Below are 27527 nucleotides of genomic sequence, written 5' to 3' on the forward strand. Positions count from 1 at the left end.
ACCCAGAGTGTCCGCACCCCGCCCTTCCCATCCAAAGCCACCGACATCATCTGGGGCGTCCCCCAGGGCTCATCCCTCAGCCTGACGCTGTTCAATGTCTACATGGCCCCCTTCGTACAAGAGGCCCGCCAACACGACCTCAACATCATCTCCTACACCGACGACACACAGCTCATCCTCTCCCTCAACAAGGACCCGCACACTGCCAAAAGCACAAGTTACTTACCTTCGGTAACGATATATGTGTAAGAAAGAGTAGTTAGTATTAGAATCCTTACCTTAGAATATCCCCAGGCGTCAGACTGGATCCGGAAACTTTTGCGTAGCAGTACCCTTGCGCATCGGTAGGCGTTGTATGTGGCTCCGCGTCCGTCGTCTGCGCCGGGATGACGTCGCCGGAGTACTTAGACGCCGCCCTCGCGCGCTGACGTCAGTTCTTATACACAGCTTTCCACGCCAGAAACGCAGAGCCATGATAAAAACTAACACTGGTGCCATGAAACTAGGGCCCTGAAAGGGAATGACCTTAACCCTATATATCGGTTCGCAGAAACGGGAAGGACGAGTGGGGCGGTAAGGAATCTAATACTAGCTACTGTTTCTTACAGTTATATCGTTACCGAAGGTAAGTAACTTGTGCATCTGAAATAAACAGGTTAGTATTAGATTCCTTACCTTAGAAAAGATACCCCAGCAATACCAACCCCGGTGGTGGGTCTGCGAATCAATGATCACACTAGAAAGTCCTGGAGAACGGAACAGCCGAAAAAGCCATCTCCCTGGACTTGGCTGTCCAGGCAGTAGTGTCTTGAGAACGTGTGCAGCGAGGCCCCCGTAGCTGCCTGACAGATGTCCTTTAAGGGGAATCCCCGGGAAGTAGTAGCCGCCGTGGCCCGAGTGGAATGGGCACGTAGCCCCACAGGAGGCTCCTTTTTAGCCAGAGAGTAACAAGCCTTGATGCACAAGACGGCCCATCGAGAAATGGTCCGTTTGTGCACCGCCCGTCCCTTCTTAGCGCCCACGTAACCAACAAAGAGTTGGTCATACACCCGGAACTGGCGTGTGCGGTCCAGATAGAATGAGAGCGCACGTTTTGGGTCCGGACGGTGGAGCCTCTCTTCCTCTTTCGAGGGATGCGGAGGCGGAAAGAAGGTGGGCAAAGTGATGGACTGCCCGATGTGGAAGGCTGTGACTACCTTGGGCAGGAAAGAGGGTCACGTCCGCAACACAACTTTGCCCGGATGGACAGAAAGGAAAGGAGGCTTAGAAGAAAGGGCCCGGAGGTCACTCACTCTCCTGGCAAAGGTGATGGCAACCAGGAAAGCAGTCTTTAGGGTAAGGAGGCGAAGAGGACAGTTATGAAGTGGCTCAAAGGGAGCGCACATCAGATAAGTCAGAACAAGGTTCAAGTCCCACTGAGGCATCACGAAAGGAACAGGAGGAAACATACGAGTGATGCCCTTCAAAAACCGATTTACAACCGGGAACTTAAACAGGTAGCCTTAAGAAAGCAGAAATGTCCGAGAGGTAGCCCTTCAGAGTGCCCAGAGCAGAACCCGGCTGAGCTAGAGAAAAAAAAGAGGAGAACCTCTGAAAGAGGGCCAAAAAGGGGATCCACAAGCTTTGCTGTGCACCATGCCACAAATTTGTTCCACCTGCAGGCGTATACCGATTTTGTGGAGGGACGCCTGGCTGCCAGAATCACATTACAGACTTCAGGAGGCAAGTCAAATGGTCTCAACTGCCGCCACTCAATCTCCACGCATGTAAGTGGAGACTGGACAGGTTCGGGTGGAGGACCGTCCCCTGCTGCTGCGACATAAGGTCCTCCTGAAGGGGCAGACTAATCGGGGGATCAACAGACATGCTGAGTAGCTCGGGATACCAGAATCTTCGTGCCCAGTACGGAGCCCAAGCCCGCATCTGCCACCTGGCGTGATGCACCAGAAGGATGAAGGAGGCCATCAGCCCCAGAAGCCGCAGCGTCAACCTAACCGAGACTCGGGATAACGGCTGAAAGATCGGAATCAGAGCCTGAATATCCCGAACCCACTGTTCGGGAGGATAAACCCGAAACTGCGCCGAGTCTAGAACCGCTCCGATGAAGAGGAGCTTCTGAGAGGGACACAGGTGTGACTTCGGCACATTGATGGAGAACCCCAGCAGGTGTAGGAGGTCGGCCGTAGTCTGGAGGTGGCTGACTACTGTCTGGGGCGAGCTCGCCTTCAACAACCAGTCGTAGAGGTAGGGGAAGACTGAAACCCCTAACCTGCGCAGAACAGCTGCGCCCACCGCTATCACTTTCGTGAACACCCGTGGGGCGCTGGTAAGGCCGAAGGGGAGTACCGTAAACTGAAAGTGCTCGTGGCCTACCGTGAACCGCAGGTAGCGCTGGTGGGCCGGCAGGACGGGGATGTGAAAATAAGCGTCCTCCAAGTCCAACGCTACCATCCAGTCTCCCGGGTCCAGGGCAGCTAAGACCTGAGCCAGTGTCAGCATCTGGAACTTCTCCTTCCGGAGGAAGCCGTTTACGTTCCGCAGGTCCAAGATAGGGCGTAGGCCCCCTTTGCCCTTCTTGAGAACCAGAAAGTAGTGGGAGTAACAACCACACCCTACTTCTGGCCCAGGAACGCGCTCTATGGCCCCCTTGGCCAAGAGGGCAGTAACTTCCTCTCGCAGAAGATTCAAGTGATCCCCAGACACGCGGTGGTACTACGGTGGCATGGCTGGAGGGGTCGCCTCGAAGGGGAGGGAGTAGCCCCTTCGGACGATTTGCAGCACCCACCTGTCCGATGTGATGTCGCGCCAGTGGAGGAGGTGATGGCGAACCCTTCCTCCCACTGGCGTCACGTGGGCCTGAAAGCTCGGACTAGGAGGGCTTTGAGGCGGATGCTGCGGGGGTGGATGTGGACTGGCCTCGCCGTTGTCCCCAGGCACTGCCACGGCGGTTACCATGTCCGCCAACGCGCTGGATGTTAGTCTGCGGCCCATGGCTTGACCACGAAAGGGAGCAGTTTGCTGGCGCGGGCCGACAGGCCCAAGAACTTGGCTGTAGCCCTGGAGTCCTTAAAGCGCTCAAGCGCACTGTCTGCCTTGTCGCCAATGAGGCGACGGCCATCAAACGGCATGTTCATAAGGGTGTTTTGGACATCAGCCGAAAAGTTGGCGGACCTCAGCCAGGCGTGGCGACGAATCGCAACGGTCGTTGCCATTGCTCTGCCTAGCGAGTCCATTGTATCCAGCCCACACCGGATGGAATACCGTGCCGCATCTCAACCCTCCGCAAGGGCTTGGGCGAGTTTAGTCCGGGCCTCCTCCAGACACTGTGGCAGCACGTCCGCGACCGTGTCCCACAGAGAGTGGGAATAACGGCCCAAGAGGCATGCGGTGTTAACTGACCGCAACCCAAAACTCAGTGAGGATAACATCTTACCATACTGTTCGTACCTCTTGGATTCCCGATCGGGGGGAGCCGATGCGGTCTGGGAGTTAGAGGCCTGTATGACCAGGCTCTCAGGAGTGGGGTGGGTGGACAGGAAGCAAGGGTCGCCCAGAGCCAGGCGGTGGCGTCTGGCCACGTTCCTATCTACAGGGGGACCTGTAGCGGGCCTGGACCAAGTCCCCGGAAGAACGTCAGACAAGGCCTCATTAAACGGCAACAGAGGCTCTGAAGAGCTTGCTTGCGGTTTAAGGACCTCAGTGAGGAGATTAGTCCTCACGGCCGCGACGGGGCGTTCAAGGGATAAGGCCTTGGCCGCCCGCGTCAACACCACACTATAGGCAGCCCCCTCCTCCGAAGCCACGGTAGGAGGGGAGACCAAACCAGTGTCTGGCGAAGTGTCCAGACCACTGGCATCCCCTAGCTCACCTGCCCAGTCCTGATAAGACTGGCACTCACGTGCCAGGGGGTCCTCAGACCCCTCCCAATCCGCCTCGCCACCCATCTCCTGGTACTCGGGGTGAAATGATGGAGCCGGATCATGAAAGAAACTATCTTCTCTCGACGTGGAATGCGGTGCGAGCGGCGCTGCTCCGACGTCAGAACCGGATCGAGGGGGGGACCGGGGACGACGTCGTCCGAGGATGGCGTTGGGGGGAGACACCCTAGGGGTCGGCGCCAGCGAGGTCGTGAGGTCGTAAGGTCGACCGGCGACGACCCGGAACTGGATCCAGCGGGGCCCTGCGGCGCCGGGACCGAAGTCGCCGACGGCGCCGGGGCCGAAGCACCCGACAGCGCCGGGGCCGAAGCACCCGGCCTGCTTGGGCTCCTAGTCAGGGCCGCTTGGCCCGAAGGCGCCACGGAACCCGACGGAGTGGAGAGCGGCCTCATGGCCATGAGGAAGGCATCTAGCTCCTCCGGCGTTGCGTTCTGCCCAGGGACCGGTGGGTATGGAGCAGGCCGCGACACCTGCGACTCCGGCGTGGGCAGTGTCACCCGCACCCCCGGCCGCGTTGCACGAGCATCGGGGGTGGGGGGGGGTGTCAGAAGAGCGATGTCGCTTCTTCAACTTCTTGTGCCTCTTACCTGAGGACTTGGAGCCCAAAGAGTGGTGTCAACTCCCCGAGCTGTGATGACTCCGGCCCCGCGACCGGTCCCTCGACCTCCTTCCGGACCGGGACCTCGAAAGGCGCGTCCCAACTGCCTGAGCTCGAGGCACTTGCGGGACCGCTCCCGCCTAGCCTTCGACGTCAAGGCCCGGCAGTGGGGGCGCGACTTGTCATCGTGGTCGGGCCCCAGGCAATGTAGACACCGGTGATGGGGGTCGGTAATCGACATCAGTCGGCTGCCGTTGACGCAGGGTTTGAACCCGGGCATCCATACCGGCACCATCGGAGTCGTACGAATTCGAAGAAAGATCAAAAATGATCGAAAAAGTTTAGTCAAAAATTGACTAAGGGTACCACTTTTTCCGGATCGGTGCTTGCTGGTGTGGAAAAAAGAAGAACTGACGTCAGCGCACGAGGGCGGCGTCCAAGTACTCCGGCGACGTCATCCCGGCACCAACGACGGACGCGGAGCCGCAGACAACGCCTACCGACGCGCAAGGGTACTGCTACGCAAAAGTTTCCGGATCCAGTCTGACGCCTGGGGATATTCTAAGGTAAGGAATCTAATACTAACCTGTTTCTTTCAGATCCAACCTCCACGAGGGAATTAAGGCCGTCACCGACTGGCTGAGGAACAGCCGTCTGAAGCGCTAAACGCGGACAAGACGGAGGTACTCATCCTCGGACCCACCCCCTCAGCTATGGACAACTCCTGGTGGCCGACCACACTGGGAACAGCACCAACACCCACCGACCATGCACGCAACCTAGGATTCATCCTCAACTCCTCCCTTTCCATGTCTAAATAGGTCACAACTGTCTCTTCCTCCTGCTACAACATCCTCCGCATGCTCCGCAGGATCTACAAGTGGATCCCGACCGAAACAAGGAGAACTGTGACACAGGCCCTCGTCAGCAGCAGACTGGACTACGGCAACGCACTCTACGCAGGAATCCCAGCCAAACACTTACGACGACTACAATGCATCCAAAACGCCCCTGCCCAACTGATCGTCAACTTCCCCCGCCGCAGCCACATCACCCCCCACCTGAGAGCCCTACACTGGCTCCCCGTCGACAAGAGGATCACCTTCAAGCTCCTCACCCATGCACACAAAGCACTCCACAACGCCGGACCAGCCTACCTTAACAGCAGACTCAGCTTCTACACCCCCACACGCCAGCTCTGCTCTCCGCCAGCCTCGCCCTCGCCACTGTCCCCTGCATCCAACGAATGACCTCTGGTGGCAGATCCTTCTCCTACCTCGCCGCCAAGACCTGGAACACCCTCCCTACCCACCTACGGCAAACCCAAGACCTACTCGCCTTCAGAAGACTCCTCAAGACCTGGCTCTTTGAGCAGTAGCGGCACCCCCCTCCCCTCAGCGCCTTGAGACCCTCACGGGTAAGTAGCGTGCTTTACAAGTACTCTGATTGATTGATTGATTTAGTGTCAAAAGGCTTTTGACAGCTCACAGTCCAGTTCACTTTCTTTGGCATCGTCTCTGATGTCTGCTCTGAGAGGGGTGGGGGGGGGGGGGGGGGGGGTCACTTGGACCCATAACCTTTCACAAACCTCCTGTATTACCCATTCAAGCCATGGAATGGTCTTGGTTTTTGGAGCTTCCCAGTCCAGAATTGTCTGGATTCTGGGTTGGAGTAGATTGACTTGGCCTCCACCTTCCAGGCCCAGGTATACAACCTTCCCCTGCCCTATCTGGCACGTGCTTGCCTTGATAGTAAGGCCTGCAATTCTCAGAGCTGCAAGGACCTTTCCAAGGTGGATTAGATGATCCTGCCAGAGGAGTTATAGACAGCAATATTATCTAGATAAACTGCACTATAGGATACCAGCCCAGCAAGGACTTTGTTAATCAACCTCTAGAAGGTGGCAGGGGCATTCTTTAACTCAAAAGGGCATCAAAGTGAACTGGTAGTACCATTTTGTAGTGGAGAATGCAGATGTTTCTTTTGCTCCAAGAGTCAGATCCATCTGCCAATACCCTGATGTGAGATCAAAGGTACTCTGATATTTGGCTGTCCCCTAACCTGTCAATTAACTCATCTGCCCAATTAATTGGATGTGCATACGTCTTGGTCACAGCATTGAGGCCTCTATAGTCCACACAAAACCTAATTTCTTTTCACCCTTGGAGTGAGGTTCAGGTAGCAAGACAACTGGGCTGGCTCAGTGGCACTCTGAAGTTTCAATGACACCCAATTCCAGCATATTGCTTACTTAAGCTTGGATGCTCTCTCTGACATCATCAGACTGCCTGTAAGGAAAATGCTACTTACCCAGTATGCATCTGTTCTTGGCATGTGGAGGTGAATATTCACATTCTTTGCATAAGCCAGCCATCTAGGGTTGGGTCCGGAAGTACTACTCTACAGCCACTGACAGAAATGTCCGGTTCACCAATCTGTTGACCACCGGGTCCACCGACACAACAGCCTCCCAGGAGGGGGTTAAAGTGCTCAAGGAGGTTTGATCTGTCTCCCCACCAAGTGTGGAGACGACAGGATCCAGAGGAGCTGCCCTGCACCAGTACCCAGGGTACCAGACCCTTTGCAGCAGCCAAATCTTATTCAGTATCCAGCCCGGACACCAACACTGCCAAGACCAACCTACTCAGGTGGGTCGTCAGCGTCACAGAGGCCAGCACCGAGAGAAGCCCTGCTGTTCTGTTTTGTCTCCATCTCCAGATTGGCTTAAGTGAGAGCCTCCAACGCAAGCAACCTGCTGGAAAAAACATCTCTGCACCAGAGCCCCGTGGCCAGAGTCCGAGCTCCAGAGACCCTCAAAAACCGAGCCCCCTTTGAATTCCAACAGACTGGTCCCAATGGCCCCATATGCAGCATTTTTTGGTTACGAATTTTCTCCATAGACCTCAGCTGTACAGTTCAAGACTAACCTTTCAACCAGCACCTCTGCACCTGGACACACCAGAGAAGGTAAATCAAAATTGCTGGTGGTTCTAAGGACCTTGGCCCCTACTTACCTTAAGTCCAGAAGAACAACCCTATAACTCAATTACAAGTACCCGTTTTCAGTGTACGTTTTTCCCATAGAATAACATGAACACGTTTGAGGCTCATGCCTTAAATCTGACAGTTGTATTATCTGTGTTTCTAAAAATCGCTAACTCAAAAAGTACTTAAATAACCTCGTAGATCTTGGTGTCTAAATTGATTTTAAAAATGTTTTTTTCTAAATTGGAGTTGGATTTCCTGATTGAGTTTGTGTCTCAAATATGGATTCTCTGTGTGCAACAAATGCCTAACACTCCCCTCTGATAAGCCTAATGCTGCTCGACCGCACTATCACAATTAGAGCGGTTTGGGATTGCTATAACAAGCCCCTGTAAAATGATACGGGATACCTGGGCTCTCTGCACAGAGCACCTTATTTTGGTACACTATACAGACAGCTAGCTTCCTACATCGACATGCAGCATCATCAGATTTATTTTACTCAATCTGTATTAGTTCACTGCAGTGATAAAGCAGTTGTTAAGATTTTGCTCTGTCAGCATCCGCAAAAATGAAATATCACAGAAGTGATAAAGTGGTTGTATATGATTTTATGGAAAAAAAGTAATTCACAGACTACCAGTCTGAGGACCACTGCATCTAAACTGTTTAGTGAAAGCTTTACTAGAAACCAATTTATTTCTACTATTGTCTCCTTACCTCCTCCTTTCTGCTTTCATATATAAAGAAGCTCTTGTTTTCTTATAAAAACAGCTTATGCAGATAAGTAGTAAATACGTGTTTACCTTTTATGTTTTTTTATTACTATGTTCAACTAATCTGTAATTCGATTAATTGTTTTTCCACTAAATTGAATTTCGATTTGTATTCCCAGCATGGGTTTTTAATTTTTTGCTGTTCTATTATAATGCGTAGTAAAATATAAATCCTATTATGCCAAAACTGATGAGACAACACAATGTCCCTCCGAGGATAAGGCTTACCAATGATCGTCAGATATCAGGGCTCCAGATAGTTGTATGTCATGGTTTGAACTTGGATTGTTTTTTCCAACTGTAGTTTGTCCTTCCTTTATCATGTAAAGCAGCATCTCAGAAAGCTGTGGGTCTTCATTGAGATTCACCAGGTTCGGTAAACGATTGTCCATTTTGAAGGTAATTCCTGCTTTCTTAGGAGACAAATACAGTGACAACTATTTATTTACTTTTCTAAAGTACCCACTTATCGAGAATGACCGAATGCATGCGACAACTGTGACATTATTCTAAAACACAACCATAACATTGTAATTTACCATTTAAGAAAAGTTATAATAGTCAACAAATAAATTGGGCTTGGTCCAGGTTTAATATTTGCCAGTGACACAATTAACAAAATGTAAATTCCACCAATAAAGGGTACTCCAACTGGGGAATCCAAGAAAGTTAATGTCTGATTTACTGTAAATAAACATAATAAAGCTGATGCATTTGCAATAAATGCGTAAAGAATTTATAGACACATTTTGTGTAAAATAAATTCCCAGCTTACATGCCTTTTGTAGCCACACACACACAGGATTGGAAGGTGATGCCTAAATCTGAACTTCAGTAACACAAACATACAAAGAGGGTATTTAAACAGGGAGAGGAGTTGGCCTAATGGCTATCAATCAATCAATCATCGCATTTCTATAGCGCGCTACTCACCCAGAGGGTCTCAAGGCGCTGGGGGAGGGGGGTCTGCTACTGCTCGAACAGTCAGGTCTTGAGTTGCTTCCTGAAGGCAAGGTGGTCCTGGGTCAGGCGGAGGTGGGTGGGGAGGGAGTTCCATGTCTTGGCGGCGAGGTAGGAGAAGGACCGTCCCCCTGTGGTGGCTCTTCGGATGCGGGGGACGGCGGCAAGGGCGTGGCTGGTCGATCGAAGCTGGCGTTTAGGAGCGTAGAAGTTGAGGCGGCTGTTGAGGTATCCTGGGCCTTGGTTGTGTAGGGCTTTGTGCGCGTGGGTGAGGAGACGGAAGGTGATTCTCTTGTTGACCGGGAGCCAGTGCAGGTCTCTCAGGTGTCCGGAGATGTGGCTGCGACGGGGGATGTCCAGGATGAGTCGTGCTGAGGCGTTCTGGATCCGCTGGAGTCTCTTCTGGAGTTTGGCGGTTGTTCCGGCGTAGAGGGAGTTGCCGTAGTCCAGACGGCTGGTGACGAGGGCCTGGGTGACCGTCTTCCTGGTCTCGGTGGGGATCCACCGGAAGATCTTACGTAGCATGCACAGGATGTTGAAGCACGACGAGGAGACGGCGTTGACTGTCTGGTCATGGAGAGGGAGGAGTTCAGGATGAAGCCCAGGTTGCGTGCGTGGTCTGTTGGTTGGGGTGCGCTGCCTAGGGCGGGGGGCCACCAGGAGTCGTCCCAGGCGGCGGGTGAGGATCCCAGGATGAGGACATCCGTCTTGTCCGAGTTCAGTTTCAGGCGGCTGTTCTTCATCCATTCGGCTACCTCTTTCATCCCTTCGTGAAGGTTGGCTCTGGCGGTGGCGGGGTCGTTGGTAAGGGAGAGGATCAGCTGGGTGTCGTCGGCGTAGGAGATGATGTTGAGGTTGTGCTGGTGTGCGATGTCTGCGAGGGGGCCCATGTAGACGTTGTAGAGGGTTGGACTGAGCGAGGAGCCTTGAGGAACGCCGCAGATGACTTCGGTGGCTTCTGATCTGAACGCAGGGAGGCGGACTCTCCGTGTCATTCCGGCGAGGAAGGAGATGATCCACTCCAGTGCCTTCTCCTGGATTCCGACGTTGCTGAGGCGCTGCACTAGTGTATGGTGGCAGACAGTGTCGAAGGCCGCGGAGAGGTCTAGGAGGATGAGGGCTGCTGTTTCTCCGTTGTCAAGCAGGGCTCGGATGTCATCGGTTTCTGCGATCAGGGCGGTCTCGGTGCTGTGGTTGGCCCGGAAGCCAGACTGCGAGGGGTCGAGGGATCCGTTCGTCTCGAGGAAGGCGGCCAGCTGCTTGTTGACGGTCTTCTCGATGACTTTTGCAGGAAACGGGAGCAGCGAGATGGGGCGGTAGTTCTTGAGGTCGGTGGGGTCGGCTGATGGCTTCTTTAGTAGAGCGCTGAGTTCGGCGTGCTTCCAGCTCTCCGGGAAGGTAGCGGTGTCGAAGGAGGTGTTGATGATGTCCCGCAGGTGGGGTGCGATGACAGCGTCGGCCTTGTTGAAGACGTGGTGAGGGCAGGGGTCGGTCGGAGATCCGGAGTGGATGGAGTTCACAGTGCGGACGGTGTCTTAGGTGCTGATTGGAGTCCAGGCGCGGAGGGTGGTGGTGGGGGGCGGTGGTTCAGTCGTGGCGTGCGTCGGTTGAGTGTTGAAGCTGTTGTGTATGTCCGCGATCTTGTTGTGGAGGTAGGAGGCGAGGGAGTTGCAGAGGTCTTGCGAAGGGGTGATGTCGTTGTTTCCGGCGTTAGGGTTGGAGAGCTCCTTGACGATGTTGAAGAGTTCCTTGCTGTTGTGTGCGTTGTTGTCCAGTCGTTCCTTGAATGCAGTTTTCTTGGTGGCGTGGATGAGTTGGTGGTGTTTTCGGGTGGCGAGCTTGAGGGCAGTCATGTTGTCCGGTGTTGGGTCTCTGCGCCAGGTTCTCTCGAGGGCTCGGCAGTTCTTCTTGGAGCTCTTGGCTTGGCTAGGGCAGTCTACCTCGAATCTGGGGAACTGGGTTCGAGTTTCGGCAATGACGCTGAACATCCAGTGATCACTCAATCTCCCCGCGCCTAACGCAACTTGTGCTCATGTAAAGCGCTCTGATACCCAATACCTTCAGGTAAAAGTTTGCGCTATATAAAACTCTGGGGGAAAAAACTGCCCAACCTTCCCTTGCCCACCTGTTCTGTTTGAAAAATATAATAGAACCAGCTACTAAAATTGACTTTTAGACTTCAGGGAAACGGTTTATCGACGGCACATGAAATCGAAATCTCAGTCGCGGCTGAAGCCTGTTTATTGCACTGCATAGAGTGGAGTTGGGATGGCCACCTTCCACAGAGAGGAGGACAGTACACACAGACTTGGGAGAGGATTCAGACTTCTGTTTCACCTCCAGCTAACTTCTTTTGAACAGCACCCCACAAACAGTTACAAAATTACTTTTCTTGTGGGCTTAACACCTAGGGACCTCTGCCAAAGAGTGTGTAAAGGTACATATGATGGGAAATAACCATTAAAAAGACTTCAGGCATTTGTAGAGTTGTTCTGTACTGCAGTAGAATACTGCTCATATGTAATGGAAAACATTGATCCACTAAACAAATTTGGATTCTATGTCCAGAGGCTATGTCGGCCTGGGGTCTGACGCCCCTAGGGGTCAGTAATTAAGTTCGGCGTGATTAACTCCTGCGTCCCTGACTGCAGGGGTGGTCTCTGCTCAGGCCTATGACCCTGGTGTGCTCCCACGGCTGCTGGCCTTAATTGTAGCGCTTCACTACCTGGGTACTCCCAGCACACATTAGCCCTCTTACATCTACAGGTTAACCACCTGTGCCTGCCCCCTGCTCAGTATACACCTATACTTACCTTGCATGGAGGAGTACAATGACTGCTACACAGAGGCGGTAGAAATCTGTTGCTTCCTGGTCACATATGAATTCTGTGACGCCACAGACGCCTCCATTCTTAAGGCGGTCTCGGACGCGGTGGCCCCCTTAGAGAAGAAGCTTATGGCAATGGCGCAGCGGTGCCTACAACCCTTCCCAATGACGGAAGACCATCCCAGGCCTTCCGCCCCTCCCTACCTTTAAGGTTGCCTACTGCGCCACCCACCGAAAACCTGCGCATACTCCCTCAAAACCAAGGGGTGAACCTGGATGCATTTTCCAGGCTCAAAAAAACTTTTCGGGTGAAGCACTCCTCAACCCACTTCAGACACCCCTGGTAATTCTCAATTTCACATCACCACCCACTCCCCGGCATCGGATGGCTCACATACTGATTCCAACAGGGATTCTGATCATGAACGGCCTTGGAGGCCAGTAACCAACACTTCCAAAGGCCCAGGCCCCTCCACAGAGGGAACTGGCGGGTCGCAGTCTGATATGTTGGACCCTGAGGAGTTGATGCACCCTCGTTCCTCTGACTGGTTCCAGAGGGACAAAGTAGCCACGTACGCAGCTAGAGGGGTACATAAGACCCTTGACAAGGAAATCAGAAAGCACCTTTGGGTGGAATGTCCCCGGACCGCTCTGCAGAGCAAAGTAGCTGTCACACTAACTAATGTTTTGACATTTTGAATACATTTATTTAGCATTTATTTGAACATATATTTTTTTGTATTGCAGTGGCCCCCGAGGAAGGGACTTAGGGTCCTGAAATGCATTGGGCTTCCCTCAACTGGTTGTGATTCATTAACATTGTAATGCCAGAATTTCAAAAATGTATTCAGGATGAATTGATCTATGTATAGGCTAAAGAAGAAAAAAGCAAACAATGCAGTTTCTTTCGTTTGTTTGATTTGTTCAAATGATACAATAAGAAGAATTGTTTAACAGAATTAACCTTTGTTTGAATCTTCATTTTTGAATTATCGTTGACTAATTTTGTTGATTTACATTGTTGATCGGGTTGAAATTTGACTCAGATTTTAGATCATATACTGGTAGTGCACGCAGTTTTTCAAGTGAATGTTCGCTTGATTTTCTTTTATTTATCAACACGTGGGACAGGCAACCCACAAATTCTGCGTAGCACACTGAAATTACATTTTTCAGATTTAGAAAAACATTTCAAACAGAATCTCACTCATCAGTTTAGATCACGTTACTCTAGGTTTGCTCTGCATACTTATACATTGTCTGACAAAGTTACGCTAACTGTCCACTTTGCGGTAGCACCCACTCAGTACAAACATGACCTCTTTTGAGAGCATTGCTAGCACGATGGAAAACCGCGCAGAAACCAAGGCATACACAGCAGAAGAAGCCACCGAAATCTATGCCTTAATTTCAGCTACCAAAACGTTTGACACACAAGAAGGGACAATCGCCCAACAATTAAAACCTCTTGAATTCATCTGTCGAAGAGAATTAAATCAAAGATTGCACGTGTCAACACTCATCCAGTATCATAACCACAAAAGAATACCCAGAGGACTTGGTCTACCGATCAAACCAATGTTATTTCGATTTCAATTCAATAAATCTTTCATGGATCGTTGGTATGCAGTACTGAACAAATGTTGTCTTGATTTAATTTTATTGATAGTTGAGAAACTCTCCCAAACGATTAAGGAACTTGAAGAAATCTATAGCATCCAACAGGATTTATCTAAACAAATCGACTCAGAGGATTGGGCAAATACGCTAGAGCAAATCAACACTTGACTGGAAAATTACAGCAAAGAACGTCAAGAGCGGAAACTTCGCAAATTTAAAAGGGATACCATTGATTACCGCCTAAACTAAGTTGATACATGGGTAGAAATGTATGCACAGCGTCGAACCTATAAAAATCATGTTAACACAATTCCGTTGCATTTAAACCTATGGTGTCTCACAATTTTTTGGTAGTCATACAACCAACTAACCAATGTTGTGAAATTTTGAATACATGTATTTAGCATTTATTTGAACAGATATTTTTTGTATTGCAGTGGTCCCTGAGGAAGGGACTTAGGGTCCCGAAATGCATTGGGCTTCCCTCAACTGGTTGTGATTCATTAACATTGTAATGCCAGAATTTCAATAATGTATTTAGGATGAATTGATCTATGTAAAGGCTAAAGAAGAAAAAAGCAAGCTATGCAGTTTCCTTCGTCTATTTGATTTGTTCAAATGATACAATAAGAATAATTGTTGAACAGAATTAACCTTTGTTTGAAGCTTCATTTTTGAATTAGCGTCGACTAATTTTGTTGATTTACATTGTTAATCACGTTGAAATTTGACTCCGATTTTAGAACATACACTGGTAGTGCATGCAGTTTTTCAAGTGAATGTTCGCTTAATTTTCTTGCACTCTAGAGATCGAGCCAGAAGGGCCTCTTACTGGCTAAATAAATCATGGAACTGAAAAAGGTGGCAGGATAAACTCCTGGACGTGTCCGGTCCCTTAACAAAAATTTTGGATATGGCAGAAGATGCCAAATCAGCTGAGACATTGATTTCTCCAAAGGCGCTTTCAGGTAGGGCTTAGCGGGACATAATATTTGGTAAGCGATGCCAACTGAGCATCTCTACAGAAACAAGTTTGTGTCACACTTGCACACACTGTCTCCCAGTCGGGACACGCTACTGGTTCATCTCTACAGAAAGGCACAGATCTCTTCTCATTAAAATTGACCCCAAGCTGGGGAATCTGGTGACCTCAGAGGCCTGACAGGTGGTACAGGACGAGCTTTCGCGATCCCTTCGTCAAGGATCTTGGAATGTTTGTGTCCAAGTTCAATTTGCTTGGACAAAGCCCAGTCCTCAATTGAAAGTATCTTTAACCCTCGAGTTTATCAGTACCAACAGGGCAGGGGGCTCGCGACTGGCCACGGCAAATCCTTTGTCTACTGTAGAGGCCAGCTGTAGGCAAGTGCCCCTTTTTGACAAGGTTACCCCTACTTTTTGCCTGGTACATTATGTGATTTCTACTGAAAGTGCACAGGGTTCTTGCTAACCAGGTTCCCAGTACCAGAGCTCTTCCCCAAAACTGTACAAAAGTGAAAACATCCCGAGTGCCATGTCCCCTACCACTGCATATGATATTTGTGAGTCACCCCTATGCAGGCTTGACAGCCCTAAGGCAGGGAGCTTAATATTACATAAAGGCCGTCTAGTTTTAGGTTTAACCCAATAATAACTGATAAAACCCCACCGGAAGGGAAATAGCCCTCACCAGTGTAAACATATAAACACTGAAAAAAACTGCACAACCACAAACTAAATGCCAAAGAAAGAAAAAGGAGAGTTAAAGAGTCATTTTTATTTCTTCCTGAATGGGCTAATACAATTTAACTTTGTTATATAAGGTAGTAGTAAGAAAGACTGGGCTAACATTCTGCTTGAGTTTTATTGTTTAGGGATGTCACTAAAATATTGTTTCTTCATCCTTTTTTCAGTTTTGTGGTCTTTGGTCTAAAGATACGGGGGTTAGAAGCATGTTGTAGGTGTTTGTTTATTTTATAAACTGTAGAGAATCAGGAAATAACTTATTCATATTAGATTTTTTGGCTAAGTTTGAGTCTTTAACTGACAGGAAAAAAGTAGGCTTAATAGGAATCTTTCCCAATATGTACTATCACATTTACCCACAGAGAATTGGTAAAAACCCTCGATACATCAGCCGCCTTTTCTAGGGAGTCAGTATTGATAGTAGGTGAATTGCCAAACACCCCTGGCTTTAAACATTCAATGCAAGGTATAGTGACAGGTATATGTGAAAAGAGTGCAGTCGCAAAGCATCTGGGAATACTGGTGAAAACATGACACCAGACTTTTGCAAAAAGTGGCATGAATGAATATTGGATTTATAGAGCGCAAAATTAGCCCCAGGGCGCCAAGGCACTGAAAGAGAGACACTGTCACAGAGTTAAGAAATATGCTCAATCTGATATCTGTGTAAATAGCCAGTTCTTCAGAGCTCTGCAGAAAAGGGAATGGGGTGCTTGTCCCGACAGATCATTAGGGAGGGAATTCCACAGCCTAGCAGCGGCAATGAAAAAGCCCCCGCCACACCATCTCGCCTTCTTGAACCTTGAGACTATCAGCAGATTTTTACTAGCTGATCTAAGCTGCTTGGTGGGAAGATGGCACTGGAACAGACCTCTGATAGAGGCAGGGCCTAGGCCATAGAAGGCATTAGGGGTCAGGCATAGGGTTCTTCGATCCAAAGGAAGCCAATGCAAGGTAATGAGAGAGACAGAGATATTTTGGAAGGTCCATCACCAACCTGGCAGTGGCATTCTGCACCAACTGCAAGTGTCGGACCATACTCTTGTTTATGCCAAATAAAGGGCATTACAATCGTCCAGTCTGGACATCACTAAGGCAATAGCTGTCTGCTTTCGTGCGGCAACGGAAAGAAACTGGGAAATTTTCCTGAGGATCCTGATAATCCCAAAACAGGTAGACACTGTTCTGCTAATCTGCAGATTTAGAGAAAGAATTGTCCACTATGACCCCTAAATTTTTGCCATGGGCTACAGGGCAGGGACAACAGCCAAGCGTGTCTGGCCACCAGTCGTTGGACCAGATGTTCTGTTGATTTCCGAAGATCAGGACCGGTGTCTTTTCCCCATTGAGTCTAAGATAGTTTTTGACCATCCAGGAGGAGACTGCCTGCAAACAACCATAATTTGTGTGTCGTCAGCATAAGACAACACCTCAAATCCAAAAGTCCTTACAACCATAGCCAGCGGGGCAACATAAATAATAAAAGAGGTCGGGCTCTACGAGGAACCCTGCAGGACTCCACATAACAGGGGGCTAGGAGACTAGTGGAATTGGCCCATTTTCACTATCTGAACCCGATCACTGAGGAAGGAGGCCTCAATGGAGACAGGGTATCAAAGGCTGCGGTGAGGTCAAGAAAAATCAGCAGTGTGGTATGCCCTGCGTCGACCTGAACCCGGATGTTATTAAATACAGCAATAAAACTGATAATCCTTTAGATAAGCGCTAAGGTGAGAATTTAAGTGTTTCTACAAACGTTTGTCTGGGACTGGCAGCAGGGAAATAGGGCGATAATTCTTTAGTTCCATTGGGTCCAAAGAAGGCTTTTGTTAAAGCGTTTTAACTACTGCAGTCTTCCAGGAGGTGGAGTACTACCCCACGGAAATGGGTACATTAAGTACTGCAGTAAGGTGGGGAACAATAACTTCTCTTCCTGTTTTTAACACCTTCAGAGGGCATGAGTCCAGTGGGCACCCCAATTTAATTCCCCCTAACAGGAGATCCATAGTTGCTAGAGACATAAGATGGAAGGTAAGTAGCCTATGTAACTCCTCCCTGGTAGCCAAACATTCGGCTGGAGGCGGAGTAAATTCAGTGGAGCAGATACGGCAACTTCAGCATTGGAAGTTTTCAACGAGGAATATATATCTGTGATTTTGGTCAGGGAAAATTCAGCCATTCTGTCACAGAGCTCTTAAGAGAAAACCATCAGGTCAGAGACAGGTGGGGAAATAAGAGAGTTGATGAAATTAAAGAGTTCTCTAGGAGATTTAATGGATTCCGTAACCTTTAAAAAGTAGGAACTTGAAGCAGAGGGCTTTTTCCTCGCTGCATAATAATCCTTAATAGGCGCGATGATATCCAAAGCTGCTAAAAGCCACTTAGAGAGTTTAGCTGCCGCTAGTATAGCATCCATGTGCGAGGAAAGCTGATCATTTTTAAAAACATTAGAAAGAGCCTCCTTATTAATAAGGCTGACATTTCTCTTTCCCTCTATTGGCCTTATGTTACCTGGGACAGTAGCTGATACCAAGGACTGAAAATTAAAAGGGATGGCATAATGATCTGACCAGGAGAGGGGTATAGGCTCTCCCACTTTAATCCACAGATCGTTTGAAAAGGTTCTATCTAATATATGTCCTGCCACGTGTGGGATTCAAGACCAACTGGCGAATGCTGCAGTGACAACTGTAGCGTCACTTGGAATGCTGCTGCAAAAAGTTCCTACCAAGTTCAACAAAGATTGGAGTGATATTGTTTGTATTTGCAGTGATTAAGCTACGTATATGAAAAAGTTGTGATGACCTTTCAAAATCGATACCTGAGCTGCAGTGCTACCCTGTAAGAGATCCTTGCCACTTGTTAGATGGCAATCTGAAAGCATCTTTACAATCTTCAGAGTTAATGAAGAATGCTATTGACTTTTTAGTCCATTCTGGTGCACTGTTTTGTTATGCGTGGGAACTAAAACATAAATATTTCTCACTTTGTGCGCATCAAAGAAAGTCATCCCAACTGTGTCACTTAGCTGGTGGTTCACAGTCCTAGAGGCCGTGAATGCTATATTATCCATGAGGCAACCGTTTACAGAACTTTTGCTGAGTAATGATGCAAACAGCTAGAAATGTGAGGATCTGTGGTCACATATTGATGGCGATTTGAAAGAAAGTGCACTCTACTGCATTCTTAGATTTTTACAGGAAAGCAAGACTGCTGTAGTGGACATAATAAAAAATCTAGAGTCTGAAAACACCCTTGTCTGCGAAGTGTATAGCATAATTTGTGTAGATATAAAACATCTCCTTGTGAGTAAGCTTGGTGACACTTTTAGCGACTTTGGCACTGCAACATGTTCCTTGTTAGAGTGCTTGCCACTTGGTAAGCAAAGAAATGTTGAGGAGCAATTCAGGAACTGTTATTTTACAATATATGAGAAATAGCCCTTCACCAACCATGGCATTTGAAGTCAATGAAGCCTCGCTGTGGTACTCTGCACAAGTTATAGAGCCCTTCCATAAAGGGAAATTTTCTCAGGAGTTGCAAAAGTGCTGCCCCATTTTTTACTGCTTCAATAACTCGGAGGGCATATGCGCCCAGTTCAACGCATATGTTACAGAACCTGTCACAGAGAATCGCAATCTTCCGGTGCACCAGTATTGGCATGGAAAGCTATGCCAGTGGCCACAGTTCGCAAATTGTGTACTGGCTATTTTAGCGTTGCCCCCCTCAAGTGCCAATGTTGAGAAGGAAAGAGAGACCATGCATGACCAAAGACTCACTGAAGAAGTACTGTATGGTGTACTACGATTAGTTTGATGTGTAAAAATGCATTTGGACGTACACTGTCTATATACCATGCACTAACAGTGCAGAAAGCAAGCAATAATAAAAGCAAAGAGTTCCATAAAGACTGGAAAAACACAGTTTCTGTTTTTAATGGCGCAAAAATGTGTAACCACTGATAACCACTGTTTTTTTAAGGTATTGAAGTCACTGGAAAACACTGGGAAAAAAACACCAGAATTTACCAAAAATAGAAACTGAAAACAGGAAATCCTAATTACATACGAGGGCATATCTGCATGAGCAGATATACCCCTGTGCTGCTCAGTCCGGTTACTCCCAGTGCAAGTGACCAGGGAAGCCATTTTAAATCGTGTACTGAGCACTGGTGAAAACGAGTTCCCAAGCTACATGATGGTTTCACTGAAAATAGGGATGTTTGGTACCAAACATCTCATCTTCATAAACCCACATTGATGCCAGTGTTGGATTTATCAATACATGCACTCTGACGGCACCTTAGAGGTTCCCCCCGAACACCTACCAGCCTCTGGTGTGCTTGCTGACTGGATTCTGGCAGCCAGCAACCTGAGACACTGTTCTGACCTCCTATGGTGAGAGTCTTTTGCTCGGAGTAGGTCATAAAGAAAAACTTGCCCGGGAAGAGGGTGTAACACCCCAGTCCACAGGATGGCCTGCTGATCAGCCTGCTTTGCCATGCAAGCTTCAAAGGAGTCGCCACTTTTTGAATGCAAATATGGCTCCCCCCACAGCAGAAGAAGCCACTGCCCCCCTGTCCACAGCCCACTTGGCACCATGACAGGTGGGTCAGGTAGACGTGCTACCCCCGGCTAGTACCACCCAAATGGTAGGCTAACTGGGAGGTAGACAGACATTTTCAGAGGTAGCCTTCTTTATGATGGGAAACCTAGACATTCGGGACAAGGTTAGGCCCACATCCCACAGGAAGTGGTCACATAGGGGGCGTAGTGACCTGAATGGGTCAGTAGCCCATTGGCTACAACAGTACACTCCCCTAATGCCCCTAAATTACATATTTAGGTGAGTCCCTGACACCAGAGAAACAGATCCTGCTGGCTGAAGGACACTGAAGAGTCGTAAAGAGAAGTCGTGAGACTGACTTGGCACCAACCATGCCGGCCTGCCTGTTGTCTCCAACTCCTGCACCAAAAACGTCTTGTCCTGCAGCTGTACTCCAGAAACCTGGGAGGCCTGCCTGCCTTTGACAAAGAACCAGTCACTTGCATATCACAGGCCAAGTCTGAAGCAGCAACAAAGTGCTCGCCGCTAGGTCTGTCGAGGTGGTGATCCACAGAGAAGTGGCAAGAGCACGTCAAGAGTGGCAGCTGGCTCACGCCAACGTTCCGAGCCCATGCCTCACTCCCAAAGACCTTTAGCCTGTGAGGTCCCTTTCAACTTAATTTGTTGCAGCCAAGGTTTGTTGGTAGCCAGCCCGGCCATCGACCCAGTCAGTCTTCACTTCAGCAAGAGGGCACTCCACAGCACGTGCGACAGAGGTCGGAAATGACCCTGCTCCTGTGATTTTGCATCTCCTGTTTGGTGGTGTCGATTGTGTGGCAGAACCCATCTGGGCACAACCGTCATTCGTTGATGGTCCGACCAAGGTGCATCTGTGGTGCACCCTACACCCCCGGTGATTGACATTTCCACGCATCCCTGCATCCAGAGACCCTGGGAAAGGTAAACAAAACTGCCTCTTTCGCTCGAGTTCTGGGACCTCAAAGACCACTGCTCTGAAAGAGTAGAAACCAAATCCGACCCCAAGTGTACCTTGGCACAAAACTTGCAAAACGATGGTTTTGAAGGTTCCGCCCGCTACCAGATTTCCCCTATTGCTTGCAATTCTAAATTGTTTTAGGTGACAGTTTACTATTGTGTATTTTACATTGACCTCCACTGTAAATACTTGGTGTTTAAGCATTTTCTTCTGCTACAGTTTTCTACTGTATTTCCGAAATGCACTTGCCTGATCATATTGATTTTGGTGCCAGAACATATATAAAGATACTTGATATTTTTTATAAATTGGTGTGGATCTAAATCTTGAGTTGTGTTGTCATTTATTAATCATTGAATGTATTTGGGAAGGTCTTACACTCCTATGTGTTGAGCCTTAGGCTGCTCAACCACAGTACCCCCCTAATAGTGCACTTTGGGATTGCATCGCAAGCCCTATGCACTAGTAAGGGAACCCCTGGACTTTTTACATGGTATATTAGATTATTGATATATCACATAAAGAGGCGGCTACCTACACCAGCCCTTGCATAGAGACCAATGACAAGACTCCTCCCGCTTTGGGAACTTCTGCCTAACCAGAGGATACCAACGACAGTGCCCGCGGTGGAGCTTCTTCCACCAACTCCCACGGTGAGTCTAACTCTCTTGTCTCAAAAAAGTTTGGGGGGATGTTTGCCGCAAATCATAGACAGATGGGAGGGCTATTCCGTCGGATGCCTGGGTTCTCCTAGGAGTCCAGGGTTTTCACATTGAATTCTATGAATCGCCATTCCAACCGACCCATCCATGCCCTCTTCATTTTTTGGAGCAGGAGGCAGCCATCAATTCAACAAATGGTTGGTTTTCCGTCACTTCCAAATGGAGGGCATCCACCTTCTTTGTGACCACCAACAACCCGACTGGCTGGTAAGATTGGATCTCAAGGATGCTTACCCAACTGTTCCAATCTTCCCACCACATCGACAATTCCTATAATTCCAGTGGCCGGGCTGCTCTCTCACCCAAGCAATGCCTACCCGTGGCTCCGATGATGTTCAGAGCAGAGGGTGAGAGAGCAGCTTTGTTGATTGTTTGACTAGAAGTGCTCCTCCTTTCCCATGTTTAAGCTCATGGGGGCTTTGTTACGCACCAACAATATTGTTCTCAGGAATGTACCAAATTAGGTATTTTATGGACCCATGCATATAATAGGCCCATTAGACCCAGACATTGATCAGGCAGACCCCATAGGTTTTCTCTAGAGTGGTCGAAGGGATCAACCGCATTGGTTCTGAAGAAGAAGCCTAGGGGAAGGCTTCAAAACATGTAGAGCAGGGAGGGAACAGCTCATCATAGCATACATTCCTCATTCCCACTTTTACTAATACCAGCTACAGGGAGTATTAAAATTTACTTTCCACGCATCCATTTATTTTTAACTCCCTGCATTAGATTCTGACCCTTCCACTCTCACACCTACACATAGAATCACCTCACTAATAAGTGCTCCCACATTTCCGTCGGTTGTAGCACGCACCGTCCCGCAGCGGGGCGGGAAAAACCCGAAGATGTAGCATGCTACCAAGGGACCTTTTGGTGGGTGAGGGTTATTTTAACAAAAGATAATGTTTTCCTATACACCCCTAGGAAAACATACTGATTTCTCACACTTGGTTTAGAACAATCCCTGGAAGGATTACAGTCTTAGCCTGTTTTTTAATTGCAGGTTCATTAGCTTGCAAACAGGAGTAAAATCTTCCAAATCTGGCTTTTGTCGCAGGAAGAAAGAGGGAAAGGAAGAGGGGACTAACATGGATAAAGCCACATTATGGATCCTTGTTGGATGAACTTTTCACCTTCATGTTCCCTAGATTTTATGGGAAATGAAGTTTTGTTTGTTATTTGTTTGGATCAAACATGGCTGTTATCTAAAGAAACGAATAAAGATAAAGACTAATTCTTCCTTCGGTGTCACTAATAGAACTGAAACCTTCCTTTATGATAGCTAGGAAATGTTTCATTCTTGGCTAAACTTTTCTTAGCAGTGAAGGACAGAAATATCTGTACATGTAGACTATATTCTACTTCTACCCCATAAGTATTTTGCTTAGCTTTCAATATGGGGCAAAGTATTCATAGAATCATAATCTAAACCATTAGAAAACACTTTACCAAAGTTGCATGTTTGTCAAATGGGTCCTATTTAGATTAAATGTGTATGTTGCCTGACGTAACATTGCACCCAGAAATGGAAAGTGTCTGAAATGCCATGAGCAAACCCTGGTTCTTGGACATATTGCAGTCCTCTCTTGATCTACAATTTTCATGAAGTACTCTACACAAGCCCAGCCATTCAACTTTTGAAATATGATTTTAACGCTGATGCAATGAGCCATGTTACTGAAAGTATCATAAAGAACAAGAGCAACCCATACATCCTTGCGCACTGGGTAAGCACTGAAGCTAGAGAAACAATGTTCACAAGGTACTCATTTATCCAAACAATCCAAAATATGCAAACTCCAATATGTTGCTCGGAGTTAATCTAAATCACAATATTTATATTAAATACTATCTCCAAAATAGGTCACGGTACATTTTACCATAGATAGCGTATGAAAAAGCCCATCACAATATTTAGTCAAATTGTACTTACTTCAGCCGAAGTAGGTAACATTTATTTTGCATTTACAGTTTGTACCACAGATGTATATCTTCATAAATAAGGCATTCGAGAATTTTGCATTTAGTTGCACATTTAAAAGTGATTTGTGAGTCCCACTCCACTGGGGCTCACAAATCACTTTTAAATGTACAACTACATGCAAAATTCTCTTTTTAACGTTCTTGCACTCAGCAAAATAATTTTGATCCTCCACTCTATAACCTACAAGAGCCCCAGTAAGTCCCCATCCGCCCGTAGGCAAGGCCATAGATGCTAAATAGACAAATGGCAGGCTCTCACAGTAACCCTAAATTATTAGTCATCATATATTTTTAGGCAGAAATTAGATGTATGCAGGGAAACAACAAATCTTAATCTAATAAAGAGCGGCATCTCTAACGTTTATCTAAGCCCCTAGGTGGATATGATGAATACATTCCTGCAATTAATTTTCTTTTAAAAGGCAATGTGACCATTTTTAAGTCCTTCGTCTTATGCTTGTTAAGAAAATTCATATAAAAGATGTGAATCAATAACACATTTTAGACCGTCAAAAAGTTTGAAAATCGTAAAACGGGAGGTTAAGGTGTGCTGCCTATAGTAGAGACTCATTTATACTGCTTTCAAATGAAAGTTAAACAGTTCAATGTGCTTCCCTCTAAACAGTCTGTAATGATGCACACCAGAATAGTGCTCAGACGGAAATGTAGAACAAAAGTAAGTGGTATTGGTAGGAATGTTTCTCTTTTACTATCATCAACCCACTCACTCAAGATTTTGGAGTGATGCTGCTGGTTTTTCGACTCAGAAGGGAATTGGGCCCGCTGTGCCCACTACAATGCATGTACTCCGACCCCTCAAAGTTATGTTAATTAGCTAATACCTGATTGGCTTATTTAGCTTACTTAGAAGTCAAGCATCTCCGGCATCCTCAGCATACTGTACCCCAGCACGAGGACCACTTCTTTACTTGACTGTGGTAAAGGAGAAAGGTTCACTGAGGTCCCTGAGAATGCTGGCCTCAACAGGCTGCTGTCTCCCTGGATCCAAGTGGTCCATGTGGCTGTCTCCCAACCTGTTCTGGCCTGTCCACGAGAAGATTGGTAGTCGTTCTGGCCCATTGGCTCAGAATCTGCTAAGCAGATTTCAACAATTTGTTGCACTTAAAAGACTTTACTTACCTTTAAAAAATCAGAGCTGCGGTTTCCTTCAATAGACTTTTGTAATGTTGGTGTCTTTTTAAACATACAAATATACAAATGGACTTCCCTACAGTAGTCCAACTTGCCTCTGACAAATCTTCCATTGTCCTGGTGTCTGAAATCCATTCATTAATGCTTCGAAAGAGAGTGCAAAGAAGTTTATGTGCAGGTCAAAAGTTATCCAGTGGAGGAACTTTAGTCTAAACTGATTTGGTTCAAGTGTGGTGTGCCTCCAGACAAATCTTTGTACATTTTTAAACCAAAAAATGTAGCAGTAGAGTAGAAAATCAAACTGCAGATTGTCCACCAAGAAACAGTTTTACCTTTAACATCGAAATCAAGAAATCCCTATTTTGGGCACCTGATTGGATTTAAAGAGAAAAATTGTAATATCTTCAACTATATCGTTTAAAAAAACATTCTATAAATTTGGAGATAAAACACTACAGAAAGCAGATATGCCAACGGTTACATGTTGGGCTCTTAATTACTACTGCAATCTTGCATTCTGAGAACAGAAAAGTGGGAATCCTCTCAAAAGCAAAGGCAAACTCAAATTGAAACTGTAGCTTTACAGACATAAAGCAAAACACAGAATATAATATCATCAGGGAGAGAACGATAAGTGAAAGGCACAACAATCAATTAAAAAGTACAAAATTTTGTTTATTAATAAGTATATATACTCAGAATAAAAACATGAAATTATTTCGACATATAGTAAAAATAAAATCTGTGACCTCTACTAAGGTCTCAACACAGTATCACATTACACATAACATCATTAGTTCTTAATTCCTAAAACAGTGGCGGACAACACTAGTCCTCTTCTCGACGCGCGTTTCGGCGTTTTTCACTGGAACGCCTTCTTCAGGAGCCACAAAAACCAGCTGAAAAACATATATAGCAATTCAATCTCTCTTTCCAGATCAATAATATTAGCCTTTAAGTCAGTATCTCAGTACAAATACATGCAAATCTATAATGCAATCACCTATTACATATCGCAAACTCCCTACTTATGTAGCCAGCTATAAGGTTACATAAGGTACAAAACTTTCTTGATGTTACATTTGAGCAATGGTGTAGTATTTAAATAGAGGGGTGGGCCTAGTGTGATAAATAGACCCAAACCTCAATTGTATTTTCCTATTGTTCTTAATTAACAGTAGGAAAGTTATGTATCTATATGAGGTTCTATGTATATATATATATAAATACTAGGTTCTAAATGTCTATATGATTATGAATGTTTTATTGCAACTAGGTAAAGAACTATAAATAACCTAGGCTTAGCTCCTCATGTTCATGAGTTTTATAAAAAAGGAGAAAGGAAACTCATGCAACTTATGCATTAACCTATTGTTCTTATTTAGCAGTAGGGAGGGTTCTATGTATATATATATATATATATGAGATTCTATGAATCTATTTGATTATCTATGTTTTATTGCAACTAGGTAAAGATCTATAGATGTCCTATGCTTGGTTCCTCATGTTAATGAAGTTTTACAAACAGGAAGGGGGGTTAACTTCTGCAATTACATTTTCAAAGGCCGAGGCGCGTCTGATAAGACCAATACCATAATGTACATATCATGCTCCCATTCTTACCTAAGTAGGTAGCTGTTTGTATGGGCCGCACCAGGCAGCAGCTGATGGTATAGCGTTTTTTTCTTTTTTTATTCGAAGGGATGTTTAAAACTGTAAATGTGAAAGAGGAACCCACATTTACTATTATGCTAATATTCCCATAAATGGTTTTGATCTACTCAATATTTGCTTTACTAAAAAATTCCATGCAACACATGCCCTTTTCAAAGCTGTTTCCATATTTATGATAAGTCCTAATATTTTTTACACGTGAATCTTGCACTTACATGAATAGAAATGAGTAAAATTTATAGCGATCCGATGGCCAGGAACAGCATACAGTATGTCTGCTCACTCCACGTTGTTATATTATTTCTGGGAAGTAAAGTGGATGTGACAACCATTTAACTTTAAAGTACCAAGGTTCACTCTAGACTTGTGTTTAGAGCAAGTGATGAAAACTCGAGGGCGTAGATAGCTTACCGATAATTAAGAAAATGCATTCGGCGTGTTTTAAATAGCCAGGGCTTGCAGTCGATATATCTGCTCCCTTCGTACTAGCACGCAACACTGAGGGGTAAAGCAAGAAAATATAGTATAGAGACTTTACTTTAAACAGGAGGCTGCATTAAATAAAGTACACATGAGGTAAATAAGCGGAGGGCTGCGGAGCTAAAGGCTTACCGATATTCAAAGGGAATTTTGACTGTTCAAAGAACCTTGAACTTCTGCGGAAATAATTGTATCCTCGGTGTTGTATTGCCAAGCTGCGAAATAAAAATGCAATACAATAGAGCGTTGCTAAATAGGCTCAACCTGCAGGAAAATACATTATGATGGATTAACGGCGAGTAACGCGGTTGTAAGCTTACCGATCATTAGGATGTGCTCTGCTTGTGCATCAACCCGCGGGCGTCACGGATGATAATTCCAGTAGCGTCCCGCAGCCGTTGGAAAAAGGAGATCAACTACATAGTCGGATTTCCTTCCTTTTAAAGCGGACTTGACCAATCGCCGGATTGCGCTAATTAGTTGTTCAAGTTTCCCGCGTCATGAACGGTGGTTTTAAACGGATAGCAACGACGGACTGCATTACA

The 27527-nt window shown here is 46.9% G+C and overlaps 1 protein-coding gene across 1 annotated transcript in view; it reads right to left on the reverse strand.

Moving 5' to 3' along the window:
• KIF14 (kinesin family member 14) overlaps window positions 1-27527 on the reverse strand; it is a 625766-nt gene that overhangs the window by 387790 nt on the left and 210449 nt on the right. The window contains exon 14 of the mRNA XM_086957758.1: window positions 8526-8710. Coding sequence (XP_086813884.1) covers window positions 8526-8710 — 185 coding nt within the window. The remainder of the gene's footprint in view (window positions 1-8525; window positions 8711-27527) is intronic.

This window comes from Lissotriton vulgaris, chromosome 1_1, assembly GCF_964263255.1.
Source record: "Lissotriton vulgaris chromosome 1_1, aLisVul1.2, whole genome shotgun sequence".
Taxonomy (NCBI): Eukaryota; Metazoa; Chordata; class Amphibia; order Caudata; family Salamandridae; genus Lissotriton; species Lissotriton vulgaris.